A 21,696-nucleotide genomic window follows, 5' to 3' on the forward strand; every position below is an offset into this window, starting at 1 on the left:
AAGATAGTGTTGACAAATACGGTATTGATTGCAATGGTTATGAATAAGCAACACCTTCCAGACGAAAGTAACGCTGAGGGTAAGAACCAAGATTCAGAGTCTAGGCTTCGAGAAACAGTGAGGCATCGGTGTTCTGCCAATTGGTATTTCAGAAGTTATAAGTGCGAGTACGCGAGCATAGACCTCACCACTTGGCTTCTCAGCGACTGGTCGTTTCAAACGTATTCGTCCACTATTAAAAATAAACTAAATTTAGCATTCGACGCACTGCATAGTTAGGACTACTGAAGTCATTTAACCGAAGTAACGATCTCGTCAAATCACCTATAACTGCTTGAGTTGGGAGTGGGATTAGGCCTCCGCAAGGTAGGTCTTTCGTCCACCTTTAGCCATTTGCTAAGCCCATCGAACGGCCTTCGCAATAAACATGGATTATCGCTCGGCGATGGGCAGTCGAACTCAGCGCCTGGCAGCCGACATCGACTGGTCTGCAATGAGATGGATCTGGGCCACGTGACAATAAAATATGGATTGTATTTACATGCACGTTCTGGAAATGCTAGTTCATTCGTAGCTGATTTCCTTTTACTTGTTGCCTTATAGCAAAAAAAAAACATGTCAACTTCTAAATAAATTGTAAAGTACAATCACAAATTATCCCTGCGAGCTTATGTAGCTCCCTGTTAGATGCTGAGTTGACTGATACGATAAAGTAGGAAGTATCATTAGATAGAATATATGACCTTCTCCTCGGAAAATGACCAAATGAATGAAAAAGATTATTTATTGATGATCAATTCATCAATAAATAATCATTTTCATTCATTTGGTCATTTTCCGAGGAGAAGGTCATATATTATAATGATACTTCCTACATTTATCATGCTCCTCGCAGCAGCTCTCAACGATATACGAAGAAACGATAAAGTTATTGCTGCATTTCATGCCCGAACAATTCGCAAGCTGTTAGGTCACGTCTGCATCCTAGCAGAGCCAACATGCTTCTCAAGGTGGCCACAGTGGCAATAAAAACTGGTCCCGCCATCATTCTGGGTCACTGGGACAACAACTTGTACGTATGCTTCCGTCTATAAAGTACATTTCATGTTTCTTCCGCCTTCTTTGCTTCAGAATGTCTTATCAATCAATGTAAGCGTTGATATAAGGCAATTAAATTTATTCTTACTGGTGTTAACATTTAATATAAGCCTAATAAATTAATCACCGATACTTCATGAGCTATTCTAAGTAATGTCAAATTCATGATATTCAATTTTAAAAACGATCACTTAGCGAATCGCTTTATCTAGCGACTGCATTTAGATCTATTCGATTGGACCTCATATCACCACCACTTTCAGCGCGGCCGCCGGCCGATGCGGTGCACGAGCGTACAGAGGCGCGTGTGGGAGGTCAGAGGTCAGCACCGAGCGAGGCGCTGACTCACTGACCTCTGACCCCGACCCTGACCCGGCCCGTCTGAAGAGCCGCCCGGAGGCAGCGCTGCTTCCCGAGACACATAATGCAGCGTGGGAGACAGGCAAGGTTAGAGAACCAGGTGCACAAACACCTCTGCTGAGTTAGCGGTTCTTCGAGGCCTTCCATCCCTGCTTTTGTGTTGTTTGTGTAAAGGGTCGTTTATTTTTTTGTGACCACTGGTGGTTTATAGCTATAGCCCCAGGGATTCCTGACAAATGAGCCGCTAATCATATAATTAAATTCGTTCCTGGCCTAGTTTCACACCAATTTTCATGTGCGTCGAAATGAAGACGACCGGAGTGATGGCCAATGGGAGAGTTTCGTAATCGATGCCCTGATGAGGCGGCATCTAGGCTATCCGACAATAGTGCTGTTTGATGGAAAATAAAAACCAGTCCCCATCGTTTCTAACAGATCACGCTTTTAAATTGCCGTGCCGGCCCGGCAACACACCATTGGGTATCACAGCGAAATGCATACTCAGGATTCAGGAAAATTTAGGACCATGAGCTGTTTCTGTTTAGGTTTTCTTATCAGAAACTACAAAGAGAGGAAACAAAAGCTCCAAACAATGCGCGCTAATAAAACTCGCTCCATCAGCTTCATGAAACCACTAAATATGCCGTACCATGCCCATTTAGACAACCACTGCGACTGGGTCATTGCCCTCAGTGTTTGAACAAATGACAGGCGGTCGTTTCGCGTCACCGTTCACCGAAACCCAGCTCTCTCCGCGGCTTTCGGTCCGGCTGTCGTGGTCGAAGGCTTGAAGCGCCGGCATTGTGCGAACAGCTCCGTCACGTATGGTGCTAGTGTGTGATGCACCAGTCTTATGCGGTGAACCGCTAGATGCTTTTTCTACTTCAGGCTTATTTAGAAGCGCAAGTCACGTCGTCTGTGTCCATGACAAGTTACCAAGCTACCGCGTGGTATCCATGGCCATGTGGCTTATCGAGACTTGCTATAGGCTTCACGATACTACAAGCCTTAGCAGCAGATATCTTTTTAGCGTGCTAGGGGAGGAAATGGTTTCAAAGTGGTGGAAGTGTCTGTTTGGAAGGGGGGAGTAATTTCACATGCAATATACAGATATCTGTCACCATCAGGTGCACATGTGTCAATCGCAAATGATAAAGTAATTAAAGGCGGTGTTGGAAGTCATTAAGAACTATTAAGTCGGTAAGCGGCTCTTCAAGCGAACCACATAAAAGTTAGGCGCTGCACTGGTCATACGTTGCATTTGATCGCTTAATATAAGCAGTGCTCAAAGGTCTGCAGTTCTCAGCTCTTATTGAATGATTGATCATCACAGAAGAAAACGAATTTAAAGCAGGGGTGGATTCTGGAGATATGTCAAAATGTCAGGGGGCGGGGGTCCAGGCCGGGCAGATGGAGGCGGGCTGGATGCAGTACCATTGACTTACATAGCAGTAACCAGACTTGTGACAGCTCAAGAAAAAAGTGAGCTCGCTCAGCTCAACTCCGTTTTATCCGCTCCCGCTCAGCTCCCGCTCAGTTTAACACGGCTCAGCTCAGCTCACGCTCCGCTCAAACCGGCTGTGCTCCGCTCACGCTCAGCTCAGCTCAGCTCAGTTTCCGCTCAGCTCAGCTCAGCTCAGTTTCCGCTCAGCTCAGCTCAGCTCAGTTTCCGCTCAGCTCAGCTCAGCTCAGCTTCCGCTCAGCTCAGCTCAGCTCAGTTTCCGCTCAGCTCAGCTCAGCTCAGTTTCCGCTCAGCTCAGTTTCCGCTCAGCTCAGCTCAGTTTCCGCTCAGCTCAGCTCAGTTTCCGCTCAGCTCAGCTCAGCTCAGTTCCCGTTCAGCTCAGCTCAGTTTCCGCTCAATTCAGCTTAGCTCAGTTTCCGCTCAGTTAAATTCACGCTTAGATCGCTCAGTCGTTCTTTTTAAATCGGACATGCTTAACCCTCGCCCGTATAGGGGGGGGGGGGGGGTCGAACGGACCCCCCTCTGTTTTTCGCGAATAACTCGCGTAAAAAGCGGCCGATCGCGACGAAACTTTCAGTACCCTCGCGATAATCAATTTTACACCTATCCTGAAAATTTCATGACCCTGACCCTAATGACCTTTGACCTGTGACCTACTTTTCGAGACCATGTTTGGCCGGAATCGCGATTCGGCGTATGTCGGCTCGCATTAGCCGCGCGTTAGCAGTCTTTTTGTGGTTTCAAGTGTTCAAACATGGCATATGATGTTGCTCCCATGCATTAGGGTGGGTGTCAAGGTCACCGGAAGGTCAGGTCAGGTCATTGACCTTTGATGACCTCGGTTCACTTTTTCGAGTTTTACATGTTTCTAGGCTAGTTTTTGGAGCTGAATTCGAATTTAGCAACCATTTGAACATTTACGAAGCAGTTTTGGTGCCTTCGTAACATGTTACGAAGCTGTCAGAGGCTACTACGAATACCCGGCAAAATCCTTACTGGTTGACCTGACCTGACCCGACCTGGCCTCAATGCACAAAGACATCATCAGTGATCATAACTAACATGATATTCGTGATCAGCACCCCGAAAAACCCCATAGCAGCCACGTTTTACGACGTTCTAACAGGTCCCGATTTTCCCGACTTTTGGGTCATTGACCTGACCTGGAAGGTCAACCGATAACCTAGGACCTTAAAATTGGGTATCATCGGCTTCCTCTCGTCGCGGGCAGCACGCTCGTTTTTTCCGCGAAGCTCTAGCTCGATCAGGGACGAAACGGCAAGGGGGGGGTCCAACGGACCCCCGCCCCCTTATACGTTCGCGGCTGGAAAAACACCAATACGGGCGAGGGTTAAAAAACAGACCAACTCTTGGCGCATAAGTAAGTCTCCTCTAACAAGGAGCGAGGCAACTTACACAATGGGCAAAAGAGATAAGCTCATTAAGACCTTGAGACTTTGCGAGTCGTGCGTCTACTTGGACTCAGACTATAGTTACATGAAATGGACTGTTCTTGGCAGTGTTATCACATGTTATCAGAGTGTGCACCCGCGATGTTAACATAACATATAAGTTCAAAATATACGAACGAAAAAAGTCTGGACGAAAAAGTTTACAGACGAAAAAATGTACAGACGAAAAAATGCCAGACGAAGAAAAGTCGGACGAAAATCTGCTAGACGAAAAAACGCCATGGAATCATCTCAACTAGGCGGTGTTTCACGGCCGAGAGCAGCACGCCCACGCCGCCATCCGCTCTTGGCACCCTGCCAGGAGCTGACGTTACATTTTGGGGTAGTGTTGGAACTTGGAGATAAGAGTTTGTTTATATCTCCATGGAAACCCCATTTGACACGTGTGATAGCAGCGTGCTGTTATCAGTGAAACCTTGAGTGAAACCAAACACCACCCTGATCTCAACCAAGGCAATGTCAACACAATTAGAATTCATAGTCGGCGTGTGAATAAGGGAGCTTTTCCCATATTATGGACATCAGAAGGTGAGAGTTCCAGTTAGCGCCTCTGCCCCACCCCACTTTCAATAGGATATGGTTGCTTAGCCCACATTCAACCAACGAAGAGGAACATTTGCTAATTCCTAATTGTAAATATTTTATGCAGAGGTAAGAACCCTTATCGATAAAATCAATTTAAATAACTGCTTAAATAACAAAGTGAAGAATGCTGAATTGTACATTGCGGAGCAGAGTGTCAAGGCGAAGCATCAAAGCCTGACAGTAGGTATTCATCTTGCAGTCAGACTTGAAACTTGAGACTGGCTGTATTAGCCTGTAAATTGGCCAAGACCCTGGTCTTCCAATTTCCATGCAACATGGATGAAATAAATTAAGCTTGATTAGTGATTAATATTGATTTCTTTAGAGTTTTGATATTTTTAAGTGCGATCACGAAGGCAGTGTAATTGCTCACTCCATAGCTAGCTCATAGCTGAAGCATCAAATCCTGAGTTAATTTCCAAGCATGAACTGAAAAGAATTAGAACTGGATCAGCTCAGCTCAGCTAAATCAGCTCAGCTCAGCTCAATCAGCTCAGCTCAGCTCAATCAGCTCAGCTCAGCTCAGCTCAGCTCAGCTCAGCTCGCTCAGCTCAATCAGCTCAGCTCAGCTCGCTCAGCTCAGCTCAGCTCAGCTCAGCTCAAGCTCATTCAGCTCAGCTCAGCTCAAGCTCATTCAGCTCAGCTCAGACAGCAGCTCAGCTCAATGCATTACAGAGCCGGCTCAGCTCACAGCTCAACAATTTGGCAAAATGTTGAGCCGGCTCATGAGCTGAGCTGATTTTTGAGCCGGCTCAACTGAGCTGATCACAAGTCTGGCAGTAACTCGTTTTCAGGGGGGGGGGGTCCTGACCCCTCCCCCCGACCCCCCCCCCCCCCGAGATCTCCACCTCTGATTTAAAGTCACATTTGGACTTTTTGTATATGGTAATAAGCGAAAGAAAAATGATTCTGACTAGAAGTCGACAGTTTCAAACTTTCAATAAATACGCCACTTTGACTGTTGCTGACAAATTTTCATCCATTCCATAAATGACGCGTATGCAGTCCGCCCATTAAACACTCAATATCCAGGACCCATAAGCTGTCAAATGCACACCCAGCGAACAGTGCTGGGCGCAAAAAGGACCTTGAGACAAACCCCGGCCGGGCTGCACAGGGAACAGCTGCTGCCAACTGACACCAGCACCTGGTTACACGTGGTTACGCCTGGTTACGCCTGGTTACGTTCGGTTTCGTTTGGTTTCACCTGCCGTGACACTGAACAGTGTTTTTTAGAGCAAGGCATAAGCAGGCAGAGGCAAAGCTTTTATTTATAGGAAATTACCAACAAAATTAGGCAAACTGTTACCTTTTTCCAGTGGTTAGGAAATTGAACCAAATTTATGTCAAATGCAGTGTAGGAACTAAAACGCCATGTGCGATATGCGATTGGAAATATGTAGTTCCCGTCCAGCGACTCCTTTTTTTCATTTTTTCTTCTTCTCCTAGTAAATCATTAAATACATATATACTACTCTTATGTAGTCAGATGTATTTTATTTGTCGACTTAGGTAGTCTTCTATTTCAAACTTCATTTTGCTTTAAATTTTAGAACAGCAATTGATTTTTGCCCTCTGCTTTACCTTACGACTACAGCAAGTATGGAGAACGTAAACACCATCAGTATCACTCTCCTGAACATGCATTAGCAAATCAAGAGGTACAATTATCTTCGAGGAAATCGGAGTAATAATTGTGATAATGAAGGATCAACTCCCAATTCCGTAACACGTAATGGGATCAAGCATGCAATCAGGGAATGACTATGACATCATAATTGAACGGAAATGGGCGGGTACTTCATTATATTTCTACATTCTATTTCTGCTCGACTGCCAACAGAACAATGCTACGCAAGTAACGGACACAGGTGCAGGCCCAAGTACTGTAATGTTTTGATGTCAGAAATACGCACCTGACCAGAAAATTAGATCAATGCTAATTAATACCGGAGTTAATAACATCGGACTCAACCCCCTCAAATACTCACACTGCACTCTCACTCACACTCAAACCACTCAGACCTGAGACCTTCAAACTAACACTCCGTTGCATTGGAGCAAACCCAAGAAAGCTGAGATTTTGTGCAGCGAAACGTTTTCAATTAGGCGCACACGAGCCCATACAAGACATAACGGTGAATTTGCATGAACATTAAATGCAAGGACCCTCGCACAATGCACCTAATATCTTGCGCTGGAATCACGAGATCATGCCTGGCCATCCCTGAAGGCCGGGCATACAGATACATTTCTGCGAGTAACGCCGCGATCATATCTGACGTCTGTGAGCGCCAACTGTAATCGTAACTTCACTTCACAGTCAGCTGAATTGATCTGAGTCACGATCACTGGCAGGGTCGAAACGGAACGCTGGGTTAAGGCTAAACTCAGGGACAACAAATTTATTAGGCTTCAAGGGCTAGGTCGCACATAACCAATAAATCATTGCATTGTATTGGGATAACATTGAAGAAGTAAGTGCCAGTTCTATGATGCCTACCATCAATAATTTTCCAGCAGCCTATGAAATAAAAAAGTAGCGAACACAAATAAAAATTGTGACACATGCAATCAATTTAATGGAAATATATTTTAACATTCGTGCCAAGAAATACCGTTGAGAAATTCATTCCAGCCTGCCAGAATAACACAGCCAGAAACATTCAAGATTATTAGTTTTCGAAGGAATCAGCGACTTCGACTCGACTTCACGACCTCTTCACGCCTCACGTTTTTGTTTTTACTTTTTTTCTGTTTTAGGGCCCTGGTGATATCCTTTTCGGTATCCTTGCACAGGCTGTTGATGTGCGCAGCCCCTGTGGCAGCAGCAGCACTCACAGTCCTGTTAACAATTGCTCAACTAGTAACTACCGTAAGGTGGGGCTATTTGAGACAGTGGGGCTATTTGAGACAGTATTTAAAATTGCTATAAAATAAAAACCACCTAAAATTTATGCTTAATTTTTTGTTCAGGCGATTTACTGCCCGATTCTACACCTCCCTGAACAAAAATATCACACCAAAATCAAACGATCTTCATTTTATAGCGATTTTAAATACTGTCTCAAATAGCCCCACTGTCTCAAATAGCCCCACTTTACGGTACCCTTATCCTTTCCGTCACATTCCATAGTAATTTGTCTCATATCCTTCATAATCACCTCGGCAAAATAGCCACAGCACCTACCTACTTGTGGAGTCGTTGTATGTCTAAATAAATAAATAAATAAACATTGACAAGAGCTGACAAACTGCCATTAAACCATTTCCCGATTCTTGTTGAGTCATCTGTGTGTGCGCGTATTGCACACATTGCCCAATGCAAATTCAGCTCGTCATGGGCTCGGCGGTGAGAACATTCAAACATCTGCCGTGTCTTCCAGGTCAAGACCACTGCCGGTTCACGGTTCACGGATCAAATGTCACGGGTCAGACGCGGAAAAAGTGAGCCACTGTGGCGAGTGCCTGAATTCGATATTTCCGTCTGTTCGAGTAAGTTCGAGGTAGTCGTTCATGACTATAAACCTTCGGGTTTTCTTCTATAATTGTTTTTCCTGGGTGATTTTTTATGCTTTGCACTTCAGCCCCACAGTACGCGTGAAAGTGTGCACAATACACTGCACAATATGAGCAACTGTATTTTGTACAACTAGCTATCATATTAGAGACATGTGTTTCGATACTGCTGAGTGCTGACATCCTGCTCACGATCGTTTTGCGGTGCAATACCTTAAGTGTGGCGTCAGAATGTTTAGATGCAATTTATTCCCGAATGCATACATGCGGAACATCATCTGCACAATCCCATCAAACAATTATTTGATATTTTTAGAGTCTGCTAGTACTTCAGCTGTCTGGAACATTTCAGCTGCTGTCTAGCTCTGCCAGCCGATGAAAATAACATGATTGATGAATGCGCATGTTTAAATTCGAGCTTTCCCAATATAATTGACGCTCATTTCCAAATGTAATTGCTGCTCAATAAACTAATGACACATCATCAGTAAAAAAGTTATTTTTAATGCATAAAATTATAATGTTTACCTACTTGAGATCCAGACACCAGAACCTTGTAAGCACGTAACGATACAAGGCTTTTAGCACAATGTTTCAAGTGCCAAAACCTTTCACATTCAGATTGTTACGTTCACCGACTCTTTCAGGAATATGTGGCTACTCGGTCGACGACTTCAATTGAGCAAAGTGTCACTACACTGGAATTTAGGGGCCATAGTAGACTAGGGTTACTCACTCTGCAGTGCAGGAAATAAGACGCGGTTCAATCACACTAATGGATTAAACTAACATCTCCAGATGCTGTGATCATCTGTTTGATGCAATTGCAAATGGAGTCGACCTTATGAGATGCATTTTATGCGTACGGCCCTGATACGTTTTATGAGGCCAAATGCAGGAGAATTATCGATTACTGCGAAACAACAAGCAGCGCACATCACGTAAGAGTATTGTTTTTTATATAATTTTGTTTTTCAATTTGACGGTTAGGCGGAACCAATATAAAGCATATGAATCTAAAATGTTTTCTTTTTTTACTGCACATAAGGCAGCAGCAATGGAAATTGACCGTTTCGTCCACAGCACGTCTGTATGATATGCTACTCCGGTCTACAACATGACTGCTGAGGACCTTCGTAGAGTGAGACACGACAACACACTCCCTCCTGGCCATTCGTCTGCAAGAAAGTATACTTTAGAAGGTAAAACTGGGTATAATTTTGCTCCCTCCACAACCATGAGACGCCGCTGCCGGTAACACTCACCGATTTTGGCCAGGCTGGCCGCCAGGATCCACGAGCCGATCACGAACGGGGTGCGCACGCGCTCAAAGTCGATCACGCCCACCTGGAAGTACTTCTTCTCCTTGGTGGTGTACACGCGGTTCGGGTCGTGCGGCCCGAACAGCGGGTCGTGGTAGCCGCTGTCGTGGCTGGCGTTCTCGTGGCCCACGTGCGGGGCCGCCACGTGCGCCGCGTGCTCCTCGAGGGGCACCACGTGCGGCGGCGGCCGCGCCGATGTCACCTCGTACTCGACGGTCGGGTCGGTGGCGTTGACCAGGTCGGCCAGCGCCGAGCGGGCCACCACGTAGGCAATGACCAGGGGCACCACATAGTGGAGTCGCACACCGCCGCCGGCCATGGCGAAACGATCGGCGCCTCCGGTAACAGGGCACTAAAATCTGACCTGGCCGCCGGTCAGACACCGGCACGGGTAGCGTTCAGTTCCGAGATGGAAATTTCGATCTAGAGTTTGTTCACTAAAACACCTACCCAAGTAAAACGACGGAAGCTAATCACTCTAAAACTAGGACTATCACACAGTAAAAGCGCCGTCACTGATTCATGACGCGTGTGACGGCCCGCGGTACACCCCCCTCTCGTCAGGCCAGGAGAGCAACTGACCGCGCGCTGCCGGCGCCGCCACAGACCCAGCCGACCATGCCGCCTGGAGGCCAGGTGACGTCACCGGTCGACAGGTGACGTCATCAGTGATGTCATAATCGGATGGGGACGGACCGTGACCAAGGGGTGGAGCGGTCACCGACAGGGATAGACCGGATCGGTAACAGACAAGCCAGAGAGTGATTGGTGGGGAACTTGACTGGAGACTCGTTGGAAATGTTCATTTCAGCGACAACACGGTTTTAAGGAAATTGAAATTATTTCAAATTTTATTTTTGTTGATGCACGAATTTAGCTCAAGATACAGGAACCCGAAGAAAGTGTAAAAGTTTTCCTACTTTCTGACTCACTGTTGAGTGACTTCGCATAAGAATTAAGTGCGTGAGGTCGACTTATTTGAATTCGGTCATGACCACAGAAAGGAAGGCCATACGAGTAGGTATTTAATACGAAATCAGCAGTTTCTGGTCTCCTTTTTTAGCCGGTGAATATCTCTAATAGCACGCAAATTGTAGAGCTCGAGCTCTGACAGGGTCATCTAGATGTAAGATGAGTTTATTTTGATACGATTCAACTTATAACAACATGCAACGTATTTTTTTTTTCTAAATCTAGTTGAGGCAGTTCGATAAGGTTTTAGAAATGAAATGAATAAATTCACAAGATCTATGGTTATGGTCCATGGAGGCAAGACTTTGCGGATGTGTTTACTGTCCGAAAATTAGCGTTTAGCACGAGTTTTGTCTGAAAAATCGCTGTATCATTTCTTCGTATTGATTCTCATGAAAATTTACGAAATTGCCCTGACGTTAGGTCAGCGATGTAAGGATTTGAGGTAGTTTTTTGTGACAAACATGCTGTCCAGTGTCCATCCTATCAATAGCCGGAACACTAGCCTTTCGGCTCGTATGCGTTCACAGCCGTATAAGAGGGACAAGAGGGTTGATTGGATACCCCCCCCCCCCACACACACACACAAACGTTTGGCCCCTGATCAAGCTAGAGCATCGCGGAAAAAGAAAGTGCTGAAAGTGACGAGAGGAAGCCGATTACAGTCAATTTTAAGGTACAAACCACAGGCCAGTCGTTGATCTTCCAGGTCAGAGCAATGACTTAAAGGTAGGGAAATCGAGACCTGCTAGAGGTTCTTGAAACAATGGCCTAACTTTTTTTTGCTTGTTTTTTTTTATACCCCGATTTCCAATTCAGCATTTCATTTGTTTTGATAAAAGAATATGTACCTATTGGAAGCATTCGAGATAGTTCGAGTCGTGTTAGGTCAGGTCAACCAGGACGTCCCGTCGGCTATCCATGAGTAGGCGAAATGCATTGACCACTCCACTGACTGCTTCGTACAATATTGAGGTCCCGTTTATAAAACGATGCTGATCCGACATTTAAACGTATGCGGAAGAACTGGTTGAGCCGCCGCACATAGTGAGGTTTGCCAAAAAAGGGGAACTTTCGTCCCCGGTCCTCACCGACAGCGTTACATGCCGAGGTATTTCATTGGTGATCTCGCGTGAGATGATTTTCAGGCACATTTACAGGCAATTCTCACTCCGAGTAAGCTCGTGTCGATAGTTATATAACATCGCATCACCCACATGCCTGCATTCTCTCTAATCTGTCGTGCGCAATCCTTTTACCGACACATACACCGGCCCCACCCCAGCGCGGTACGCAGAACCTCCCCCCTCCCTCCCACACCCGGGGAGAGGAGTCTCAATTTCCGGGGAACCGAGCGGAATCCCAAAATTCCCCAGCCGATTGGAGATCCCCAATGCGCCCCAATCCGAGCACTCCCACAGGGGAGACCTCTGACCAGCAGATGAGCCCAGCAGTAATCCATAGGGAGTCACGGCAGAGCCGCCCTCTGGAAGCCGGTCAACAGGCGCTAATGAGAGCGGGGCGTCGCCGTCACGTGATGCTCCGCCAGATGATCCTCGCGTCAGGGTATCTGATGGTATCATCGCCACCAGCTGCGGTAATTATCGCAGCTCTGGGCGCGACGGAATCCCCGAACAAGGGCGAAGTATTTACGATCGCATCACTTACGTCGAGTGACACGCATTTGTTGTTAGTGTATCTTTGAAGGATAATGAAGATGTGCCTGTTTATAACGGTTAGGTCCATAACCTACCTGAGTTGAATATCAGACACTTTGGCTTGACCCCAATGTGCGATTTAGCAACTGAGCTGATGTTTTAGGGTAGCTTCGCATGAATGATGTGGGGAAGAGTTCCGTTTTCCTTCGACTTAGTCGTTGCCACAGACTGCAGCCGATAAGCAAGTACAATGACGAAGATAAGGAAATGCAAATTTCATTGATGAGAGAGAGAGAGAGAGAGAGAGAGAGAGAGAGAGAGAGAGAGAGAGAGAGAGAGAGAGAGAGAGAGAGAGGGAGAGAGAGAGAGAGAGGGAGAGAGAGAGAGAGAGAGAGAGAGAGAGAGAGAGAGAGAGAGAGAGAGAGAGAGAGAGAGAGAGAGAGAGAGAGGGGAGAGTTATGCACACCTCGTACCTACTTGATTCAAGAAATGCTACGGCTTAGTTGTGTTATTTTGCTCGCAGCTTGCAGAATGCATTATGCAAACGGTTATACAGAGAGTAACTGGCCGTTATGTTTTAGCAACGAAACGAAAATCATGGCTCCTTATAGCCCCAGTCCGAGACCTTCCTTATAACCGAGAGTCCGAGACCTTAGGCGTCTGGACCTTAGACGTCTCAGGACCGATTATTTGGCAGTGCGGCTGGCTTTGGCCCAGCATTCAGCGTTCAGTAGGCAAGGGGCGTGGCGGCCCTCACGCAGCTAAACTCAACTACCGAGAACGGGCAGGAAGCCCCGGCTCGTACACAATGTGACGCCGGATAATGTTGAATGTTGATCCTTGACAATAATGGTGAGAACGTGCTGAGCCGAAGGCGACTTCTGTAAACACAACGAAAGAACGCAGGGCAACTGTCAAATTGGCAAAACAGCAGTGGTTTAATTCCACAAGGTTAGAATAACCGTTACCGTTCGGATTGGATGGCTAACGACCACAAACCTATTTGCAACAGACTCGGTACCCGGGAACATTTTTATACGAATAAAATATTGTTTTCTCGCGATAAACAAACATCAAATCCAGATCAGGATACCCTGAAAGAAAAAAAATATAAGTATAAACTACAAGCCGGCTTTCTGACATTCTAGCAGGTCCCGATTTTCCCGACTAACGCCTATTGATTAGAGTCAACCAATGACGTGTAGTAGGAATTTAACCCGCGCGGGGCTGGGGGGGTAAATTTTACCCCCCCCCTCGCGAATTTTTGCGATATCTCAAAAACGGCGGCGCGCAGCGCCGCCAAACTTTCAGTACCTTTTCTTACATCAATTTGACACCTTCCCTAAAAATTTGAGCGAAATCCGTCGGAAAATTTTTGAGAAATTGACGTTTTAGTGACGTCATGTTCGCCATTTTCGCCTCAAAAACGGCAAAAGTTCAAACGCCGCTAACATCTTCATTTTTAAAGGAATCAAGACGTAACAAAAAAGGTTATACGTAATTTTACTTTGTCTATCAAATGGCTGTCTCGGTTTTTTGAAACTTTTGGATTTAGGCCTAAATTTTTTCAAAAAACTGATTTTTTTGGGAAAATCATTATAAAATCCAAAATTTTAAGTCTATCGAAAAACCGGAATATATGTCAGAGAAGTGGTCTATGTGCACCTACATACCAAATTTTAGAAGAATCGGTTCAAAAATGTGGGAGTTATTCAAAATTTTATGACGTCACGACACACAAAATTTTTGAAAAATAACTTTTTTGGAAGTTCTAGACCTCCCCAGTAAACATGCCGACGTCGGCCGACGTCGGGGTGACGTCGGCAACTCGGCATCGGGATGCCGACGTCGGCCCGACGTCGGTCCAACCTGGGTACGACGTCGGCTGGATGTCGGATATGCCCGCATGTTCCGACGTCCAGCCGAGGTCCAGCCGACGTCGGGCCGACGTCGGACCGAGATCAATTGCTGAGGTCCAGCCGATGTCGGGCCGACGTCGGGGCGACGTCGGACCGACATCGGCCGCTGTTTTGACCGTTAAAATAATATAAAATACATGTTTCATGTTTCATAAAGAGCTTCTGTATTCAAAATATCCTCAGGAAACTCAAATCTTCCTCCACGCCGCAACCCCCTGATCCGGACTGGACGGGAAACTTTATCCCATTTGGGATTGCCCGTAAGCCGAGCTCGCCCGTAGCCGGGTGCGGTGAGTGCTTGGGGGCTGCTCGGCCTATCCTTTGGTCAGGCTCAGCCCCGGCAACTCACCAGGGCCGGGCCCAGTTCATCTAGAAAGGCCAGTCGGCAAGTGTCACTTTGCCAAAGTGCCACTTATCAAAGGGACACTTTGGGAAACGTTGGTGCAGGTGTGTAAGAGTGGCTATATGAATCCATTGTGGGGTCGCCCTTTCCAATAAGTGTCACGTAACAGCAATGGGACCAGGGACTCTATATGAACTGGACCCAGGGTGCTCGCCAAGAAGACCAATGTCTCCATCCTATGATCCTTCCGGCTCTGAAATGGTCTTGTCAGACCGAAAGGGCATAACCCAACAAAACAAACCAAACTCGTTAGCTGGCTGCGTGGTGTAGTGGTTAGCGTACTAACCTCGCGTTCGAATGACACTGGGTTCGAAACCTATCGCAAGCTGATGCTTTTGGCGTGTTGTCCCAGTAAACATGCCGACGTCGGCGACTGGGGGGCTCGAATCCCGCCGCCGGTCACTGGCGGTCCCAGGGGGGGGGGGCCACGGGGGCCATGGCCCCCCCTTTGGTGCTGAAAGGTGGGGCCATACTATCTTTTGGCCCCACCTTTCAGATCGAACAAAAGTCCTAGAAAAGCTTTTCGTATGTTTCATTTTCTTTCTTGCGCCATCAAAGGACGTAAATTTCACTCATGAGTGGGCTCAGTTTCGCATTCTGTCAATTTGGCGGTCAGCGTCGCTGGCACCGGTTCACGAGTATGGCCGGATCTTATATGGAATATCAGCGTGGGTTTACTTGAGGCTCTCGTAGGCCCAGCAATGGCTGGCATGAGACCCTCTTCGGCAGTGGTGGGTGGGCCCTGCTAAAGGAGATTGGCTCTAAGACACTAAAGTAAGACCTCATGGGTTGGTGCTGTGCACCTCAGAAGCCCGGTGGTGACGCCGTATGCCGGCTTGGTTTCTTAAGGATTAGCGTGGGAACTCCGGGGCCTGCATAGAGTTTGCATGAGCTAGTATGTAATCTCAGAGGCATGTGTGTAATGTGTATACAGTGGCGGTCGCGGGGGGGGGGATCAGGGCCATGCCCCCCCAAAGGTCAATAAAGGGGGCCATCTTATCATTTGCCCCCCCCCCTCAAACAACCAATGGGCCCCCATATAGGTGTATGGGGCCCTGGCAATTATTCGATCGTCACGAGGCTCAAAAAACCCACGTCCAGCTATTAATATAGCTCCCACACCGGTCTTTGAGCGTCCTACACTGACCTCTGAGGGAACTTCAGTGGCGGTCAAGCGCCCACGTTGACCGCTAAGAGCCTACATCAACCTCTGAGACTCCACATCTAGCCTATGAGGGCCCCTAACCGGCCTCAGGGGTCCCAACCGGCGTCTGAGGGTCTCACACCGGTCTCTGGTGGCCTTAGTCTGTGGTGTCCCAAGACGAACCTTTAGGTGCCAAAGAGGGCCCCGCACTGGCTGCTGAAGACCCGATGCCGGCCTCTAAGGGCCTGCATTGGCCTCTGAGGAGGGCCCATCTTGGCCTTTGAGGGCCCTCTGCTGGCCTCTGGGGTCCAACGACGGCTCATGCCGGTCTTTTAGGGCCCCACGCTGACCTCTGAGGGCCCATGTTGGCCTGTAATGACCCACATTAGCCTCTGAGAGCCCAACTCGGCCACTGATTGTCTCAAACTACTGGCCTTTGTAGTTTGCAGGCCCTGTACTGGTCTCTGAGGGCCCTACGAGGGGCGTTCAAAAAGTTCTCGGCCCGACCATGAAGGAGCAGAGATACGACGTCGACTTATTAGACCAAAAATGTTCATTTATTCAAATAACCAGCGTTAAGACAAAAACATTTCGCGCAGCGCTTCGCGAGAGGCCCCTGGGTCTCCATAGCCAAGTGGGTTTCGGAAGCATCTGGCACGTCCAAGACGGCTGCTTTTGTCTCCTTGCTGTCAGCGAAGTTGCCACTGCTAAGCAATTTCCTTATGTTGGGGAAGAGGTGGCAGCCTGATGGTGCAAGGCACGGAGAAAAAAGTGGCTGTGACAACAACTCGAAGCCACAGCTCACTGCTTCGCTGATCGTCACCCTGCTCATGTGTGCTGGTGCGTCGTCCTGGATCAGAAGCACACTTTTAGTCAGCTTCCCTAGTCTCTCCTTGATATCTGCTGCTCGCTACTGTTATCGAAGGGAGGTGTAGTATTCATCATTAATTGTGCGCCACTGTTTTATAAAGTTGACGATCAGAGCCCCGCCAGCATCCCAAAATGCAACCACTGTCACCTTGCCGTCTGACTTAAACACGTCGCACACATTTGGTGGCCTTTACTCAGTGTGCTTCCACTTGTGCAACTCGGTCACGCCCTTAGGATCAACGTGTGACACCCACAATCCCTCCACGGTAACAAGTATTTCAATGAACTCTTTTGGATCTTCTATATAGGGGCCAAAATTTTCGCGTTACGCCTCCTTTCGAGTTTGCCTTTCCTCTGGAGTCAGCAAACGGGTGATGCATCTTGCAGAGATCTTAAACATATTAATACGCTGTCGAAGAATGGCTTTGAGGAACCTGATAGACACCTCCGCTTCTGCTGCGTTGTTCCAGACCAGAAACATTTGTCATTTTCACAAAGAAGTGCTTATTTTTCATATTTTCTTGAGTCAATGCTGTTGATGGCTGGCCACTGCGGGGGTGACCTTTAATGATCTGTTGACCAAAATTGAACAGAGATGTCCGCTTTTTGACGCTACTGTAAGAAAGACAAACCTCAACATGTGTTGGCACTAGCTTTTCGTGAATAACGTTTGGTGCATTTTTCTGCAATACATGAACCAAATCACTGCTCCCTTCTGGGCGTCACCCATTCTGACCGGGAATGGCAAACTATGTTACGATTAATTAGCAGCCTGAACCAATCACAGGGCAGATTGGTTAATGGCTACGTAAGTGGACATCTTAATAACACATCATTGAACACACCGCGTTGCAGGCCGAAATTCCAACTCCTTCATGGTTGGGCCGAGAACTTTTTGAACGCCCCTCGTAAACTGGCCTCTACGTGAAAAGATACATGGGTGGGTTTCTGAAGATCAGAGGGCTCACGCAGTCTCCGGCACAGCCTTACGTTGGTCCTGATCGAGATTACTTTACGTCCTGATGGTCCCGCGCAGATTCCCTCATATTTCGACGTCAAGACCCCATGAGCCGGTGTGGGTCCTGGGGCTGGCAGAGACTGATGAAGTCCTTAGGGCTCAGGGCCAGTCTTTTTAGCAGTAAGACTAGGCAGGTTGAGTGAGCCCCAATAGAGCCGCTGCGAAGCCCCGCAGGAGTCGCGCGCGGCCCTCAGATGCCAATTTTGAAAGCTCGGAACCTGTGGGGGTCTCCAGAGGTCGGTGTACCTACTCTCTCCCGCCGCCACACAACTAGGTATGTTTAATGTTACCTATATGGGTAAATGTCATAGTCTGAAAATGCTCTCTGGGTTTCACATGCTTGTTCAAAGCAAGAGGTGTCTGTACTTTTCCGAATTGTTTTATAGTGGTAAGGTCATGAATCCGCGTGCCTGGCCTTCCAGTATACACCTATGCTACACCGATCCGTCGTCATGGTGCAGTGGGCCGACCGGTGCACACTGGTCGGAAACGCTCCAGCGAGAGGCCAGCGGCCTTTCCGCAAAAGTTTTTTGCTTGTTATTCCACAACTAGTGAAGCAAACTTCATAAAACTTTGCATACCTTCTCTGTCATATGTAAGCTATCATTTGTATGTCAAGCACTAAATATATGACGTAAATCTGTTAAGTTATGACGTCATAATTGAGTATAATACAGGATCTAGCACCACTTTAAGTCAACAAGGGAAATTGGGAGCTGCTATTCGGGCACCGGGAATGGTTTCATGCACTCCTTGCAAGGTCCAGTGCTTGACTTTAGCATTGTTGACTTTGCGTGACGTCATTTATGACGTCACTAAGGCCATGTAAGTTTTTCGTCAATAACTCCTGATCAGATGGAGCTAGAGAGTCGGGAAAGCCACCATTGGACTCAGGAAGACCTGCCGAATCGAATGATATGCGATATGACCTCCTTCAACCATTTTCGTGACCTGAGGGACTCCGACCTGACATTGACCCGAGGTTAACACCTTAACCCTCGCCGGCACGGGGTTGATGCACCCCCCCCCCCTAAGGTTTTTCGCGAATAACTCGCGTAAAAAGCGGCCGATCGCGACGAAACTTTCAGTACCCTCGCATTGATCAATTTTACACCTACCCTGAAAATTTCATGACCCTGACCCCAATGAAGTTTGACCTGTGACCTCTTTTCCGTGACCATGTTTGGCCGAAATCGCGATTCGGCGTATGTCGGCTCGCATTAGCCGCGCTTTTGCAAGCTTTTCGTGGTTTCAAACGTTCAAACATGTGATTTGATGTTGCTCCCATACATAAGATGGGTGTCAAGGTCACCTGAAGGTCAGGTCAGATCATTGACCTTTGGTGACCTCGGGTGACCTTGGTTCACTTTTTCGAGTTTTACATGTTTCTAGGCTAGTTTTTGTAGCTGAATTCTAATTCAGCAACCATTTGAACATTTACGAAGTAGTTTTGGCGCCTTCGTAACATGTTACGAAGCTGTCAGAGGCGGTTGACACGTATTACGAATACCCGTCAAACCCCTACCGGTTGACCTGACCTGACCTGACCCGACCTGGTCTAAATGCTTAAAGACATCATCTCTGATCAAAACTAATACGATATTCGTGATCAGCACCCCGGAAAACCACATAGCAACCACAATTTACGACTTTCTAACAGGTCCCGATTTTCCCGGTTTTCGGGTCATTGACCTGACCTGGAAGGTCACCCGATGACCTAGGACCTTAAAATTGGGTATCATCGGCTTCCTCTTGTGACGGGCAACACGCTCGTCCGTTTTTTCCGCGAGGCTCTAGCTCGATCAGGGGCCAAACGCGAGGGAGGGGGGTCGTACCAACCCCCCCCCCCCCTTGTGCCGTCGAAGGACGCAAAATGGCCTGTGCCGGCGAGGGTTAAGTTGCCTTCACCCGAACACCAAGTATAGCATTCAACGCGCCTGAGCTAGACAAACACGATTATGCCAAAATCGCGGCAGTGCGACAAATTTGTGGCAAAGTAATTAACCTAAAACCGAGCCCGTGCCTTGTGGCACTTACCTGACCTAAGAGGTCACTGGCTGACCTAAGACCTTAAAATCGGGAAGTACCTAATTTTTGCGTCTTATAACGGCACACAAGCTTGTTTTTTTTCGCGAGGCTCTAGCTCAATTAGAGACGAAACGGCGAGGGAGTTGTACCAACCCTCCCCGGTCAATGTAGAAAACCAATCGGTCCGGCCAGGGTTAAATACCGGAATTGTGATCTAATGTAAAAAGACGGCCTAAGGTAACCCGACGTCAGTGACAGGTGTCCTATAGGTATTTGCAGCGCCTTATATTCACGAAGGTTTCAATTTCCACTTTCTTCAGCCGAGTGATGGTTGTCAATAGCAAGGCTCTCTAAATGCAAGCCGTAATCGCCACGCAATATGTGGGAGGTTTTTGATGTCAATACATACATAAATGCATACATAAAACGCGCTTTTCACAAAATTCATAAACTCAAGCGCATCTGTTTTTAATGACCAGTTAACTACGCATGGATGCGTGCAGGCCACACAGGTCAGCGTAAGCCGGGCGCGGCGGCCGAGCCGAAACTGGGGCGGGGCGGGCGGTAGTTGGGTAGGAAGAGCGGCTCCTGCAAATTTTGCGCAAATATGCGCAGTTAGCTTTTATGTTGCCCTGGTGTAAATTTAAATCCTACTTCATCTCACAAAAAATCAGAGTGGAACTAGATGGGACTACCTGTTGTTTCCTTACCTAAACTTTGCAGTTATATTCCAGAATCACTGTAGGAGAGCCTTCATAAAAAAGCTATAGTACATCTTAGTTAGGGAAAAAGTATATCAAAAATTTTGCACTGACCAGTCGGCAACTTCATAACGAACATTTTGATGCATAATATGTGGGATTTCAATTTGGTGTCTATCAGCAATAAGACTCTGAATATCCGGCTCAAGAAACCTCTTGCTCCACGTCAGTTTCCGAGTTCTGGGATACCCCATCTTCGGGGGCTGATTACAGCTATTTTTGGTCACCCGGATTAGCTTTTTTGGCCTAAGTATAATAATTTGATCAATTTCAAATCGATCTATATAAAAAATAATCCGAAACTCCGGAATCGCCCGTGGCCTCTCGTGAGGGCGTTTCCGACCAGTGTGCGGTGGAAGCACCGTGGGACGGGAAATGGAACTGGTGATTTTGCCTTAAATTGAGCTTAAAGATTTCACGCAAGAATCAGATGAATGATGAAGCATAAGTAATGCCAACTGCGCGGCACCTCGTGGACGTAAAAAATTAGCCGATCACCCCCCCCCCCCCCTCCCGGTGGCGGATAAATGTTATGTCCCGCGAGTGTGACTTTGGCCCCCCCTTTTGCTAGCGGCTGCGACCGCCAGTGCCGCCGGTTGATATTTTTGGCGCGTTGTCCCAATAAACATGCCGACGTCGGCCCCGTCGGTCCAACGACAAACGATCTCGTCAACCTCGGCAAACGATCTCGGCCCGACGTCGGCTGGACTTCGGCTGGACGTCGGAACATGCGGGCATATCCGACGTCCAGCCGATGTCGGGCCGAGGTTGAACCGACGTTGGGCCGACGTCGGGCCGAGCCTCGGCCCGACGTCGGGCCGACGTCGGCATGTTTACTGGGTCGGACGGGAACAAAAATAGCACCATTCGATTCGCCGTGAAAAACGGCATCAGATAGACACCTTTTTAGGCCTTAACAACCAACTTCAAAATTTGACCTCACTTGACCTGACCTTGACGTGACCTCGACCTGAAATTCATCCAGAGGTGGTCCATATCACTTATTGAGTGTGCCTATTGAATTCTATGAGTAAAATGACCCATAAAACATGTGTCGCACATGCCCTTTTCTATATTTTGTTTTTTGGTGACCTGACCTGACCTG

The 21,696-nt window shown here is 47.5% G+C and overlaps 1 protein-coding gene across 1 annotated transcript in view; it reads right to left on the reverse strand.

The window, feature by feature from the left end:
• LOC122379452 (Na(+)/H(+) exchanger protein 2-like) overlaps positions 1-10,438 on the reverse strand; it is a 69,524-nt gene extending 59,086 nt beyond the window's left edge. Inside the window, exon 1 of the mRNA XM_043361689.1 lies at positions 9,762-10,438. Within this exon, the coding sequence (XP_043217624.1) occupies positions 9,762-10,137 (376 nt within the window). The 5' untranslated portion in view covers positions 10,138-10,438. The remainder of the gene's footprint in view (positions 1-9,761) is intronic.
• Between the last annotated feature and the right edge of the window lie 11,258 nt (positions 10,439-21,696).

This window comes from Amphibalanus amphitrite, unplaced genomic scaffold (genome assembly GCF_019059575.1).
Source record: "Amphibalanus amphitrite isolate SeventyFive unplaced genomic scaffold, NRLGWU_Aamphi_draft 000078F_arrow, whole genome shotgun sequence".
NCBI classification, from domain to species: domain Eukaryota; kingdom Metazoa; phylum Arthropoda; class Thecostraca; order Balanomorpha; family Balanidae; genus Amphibalanus; species Amphibalanus amphitrite.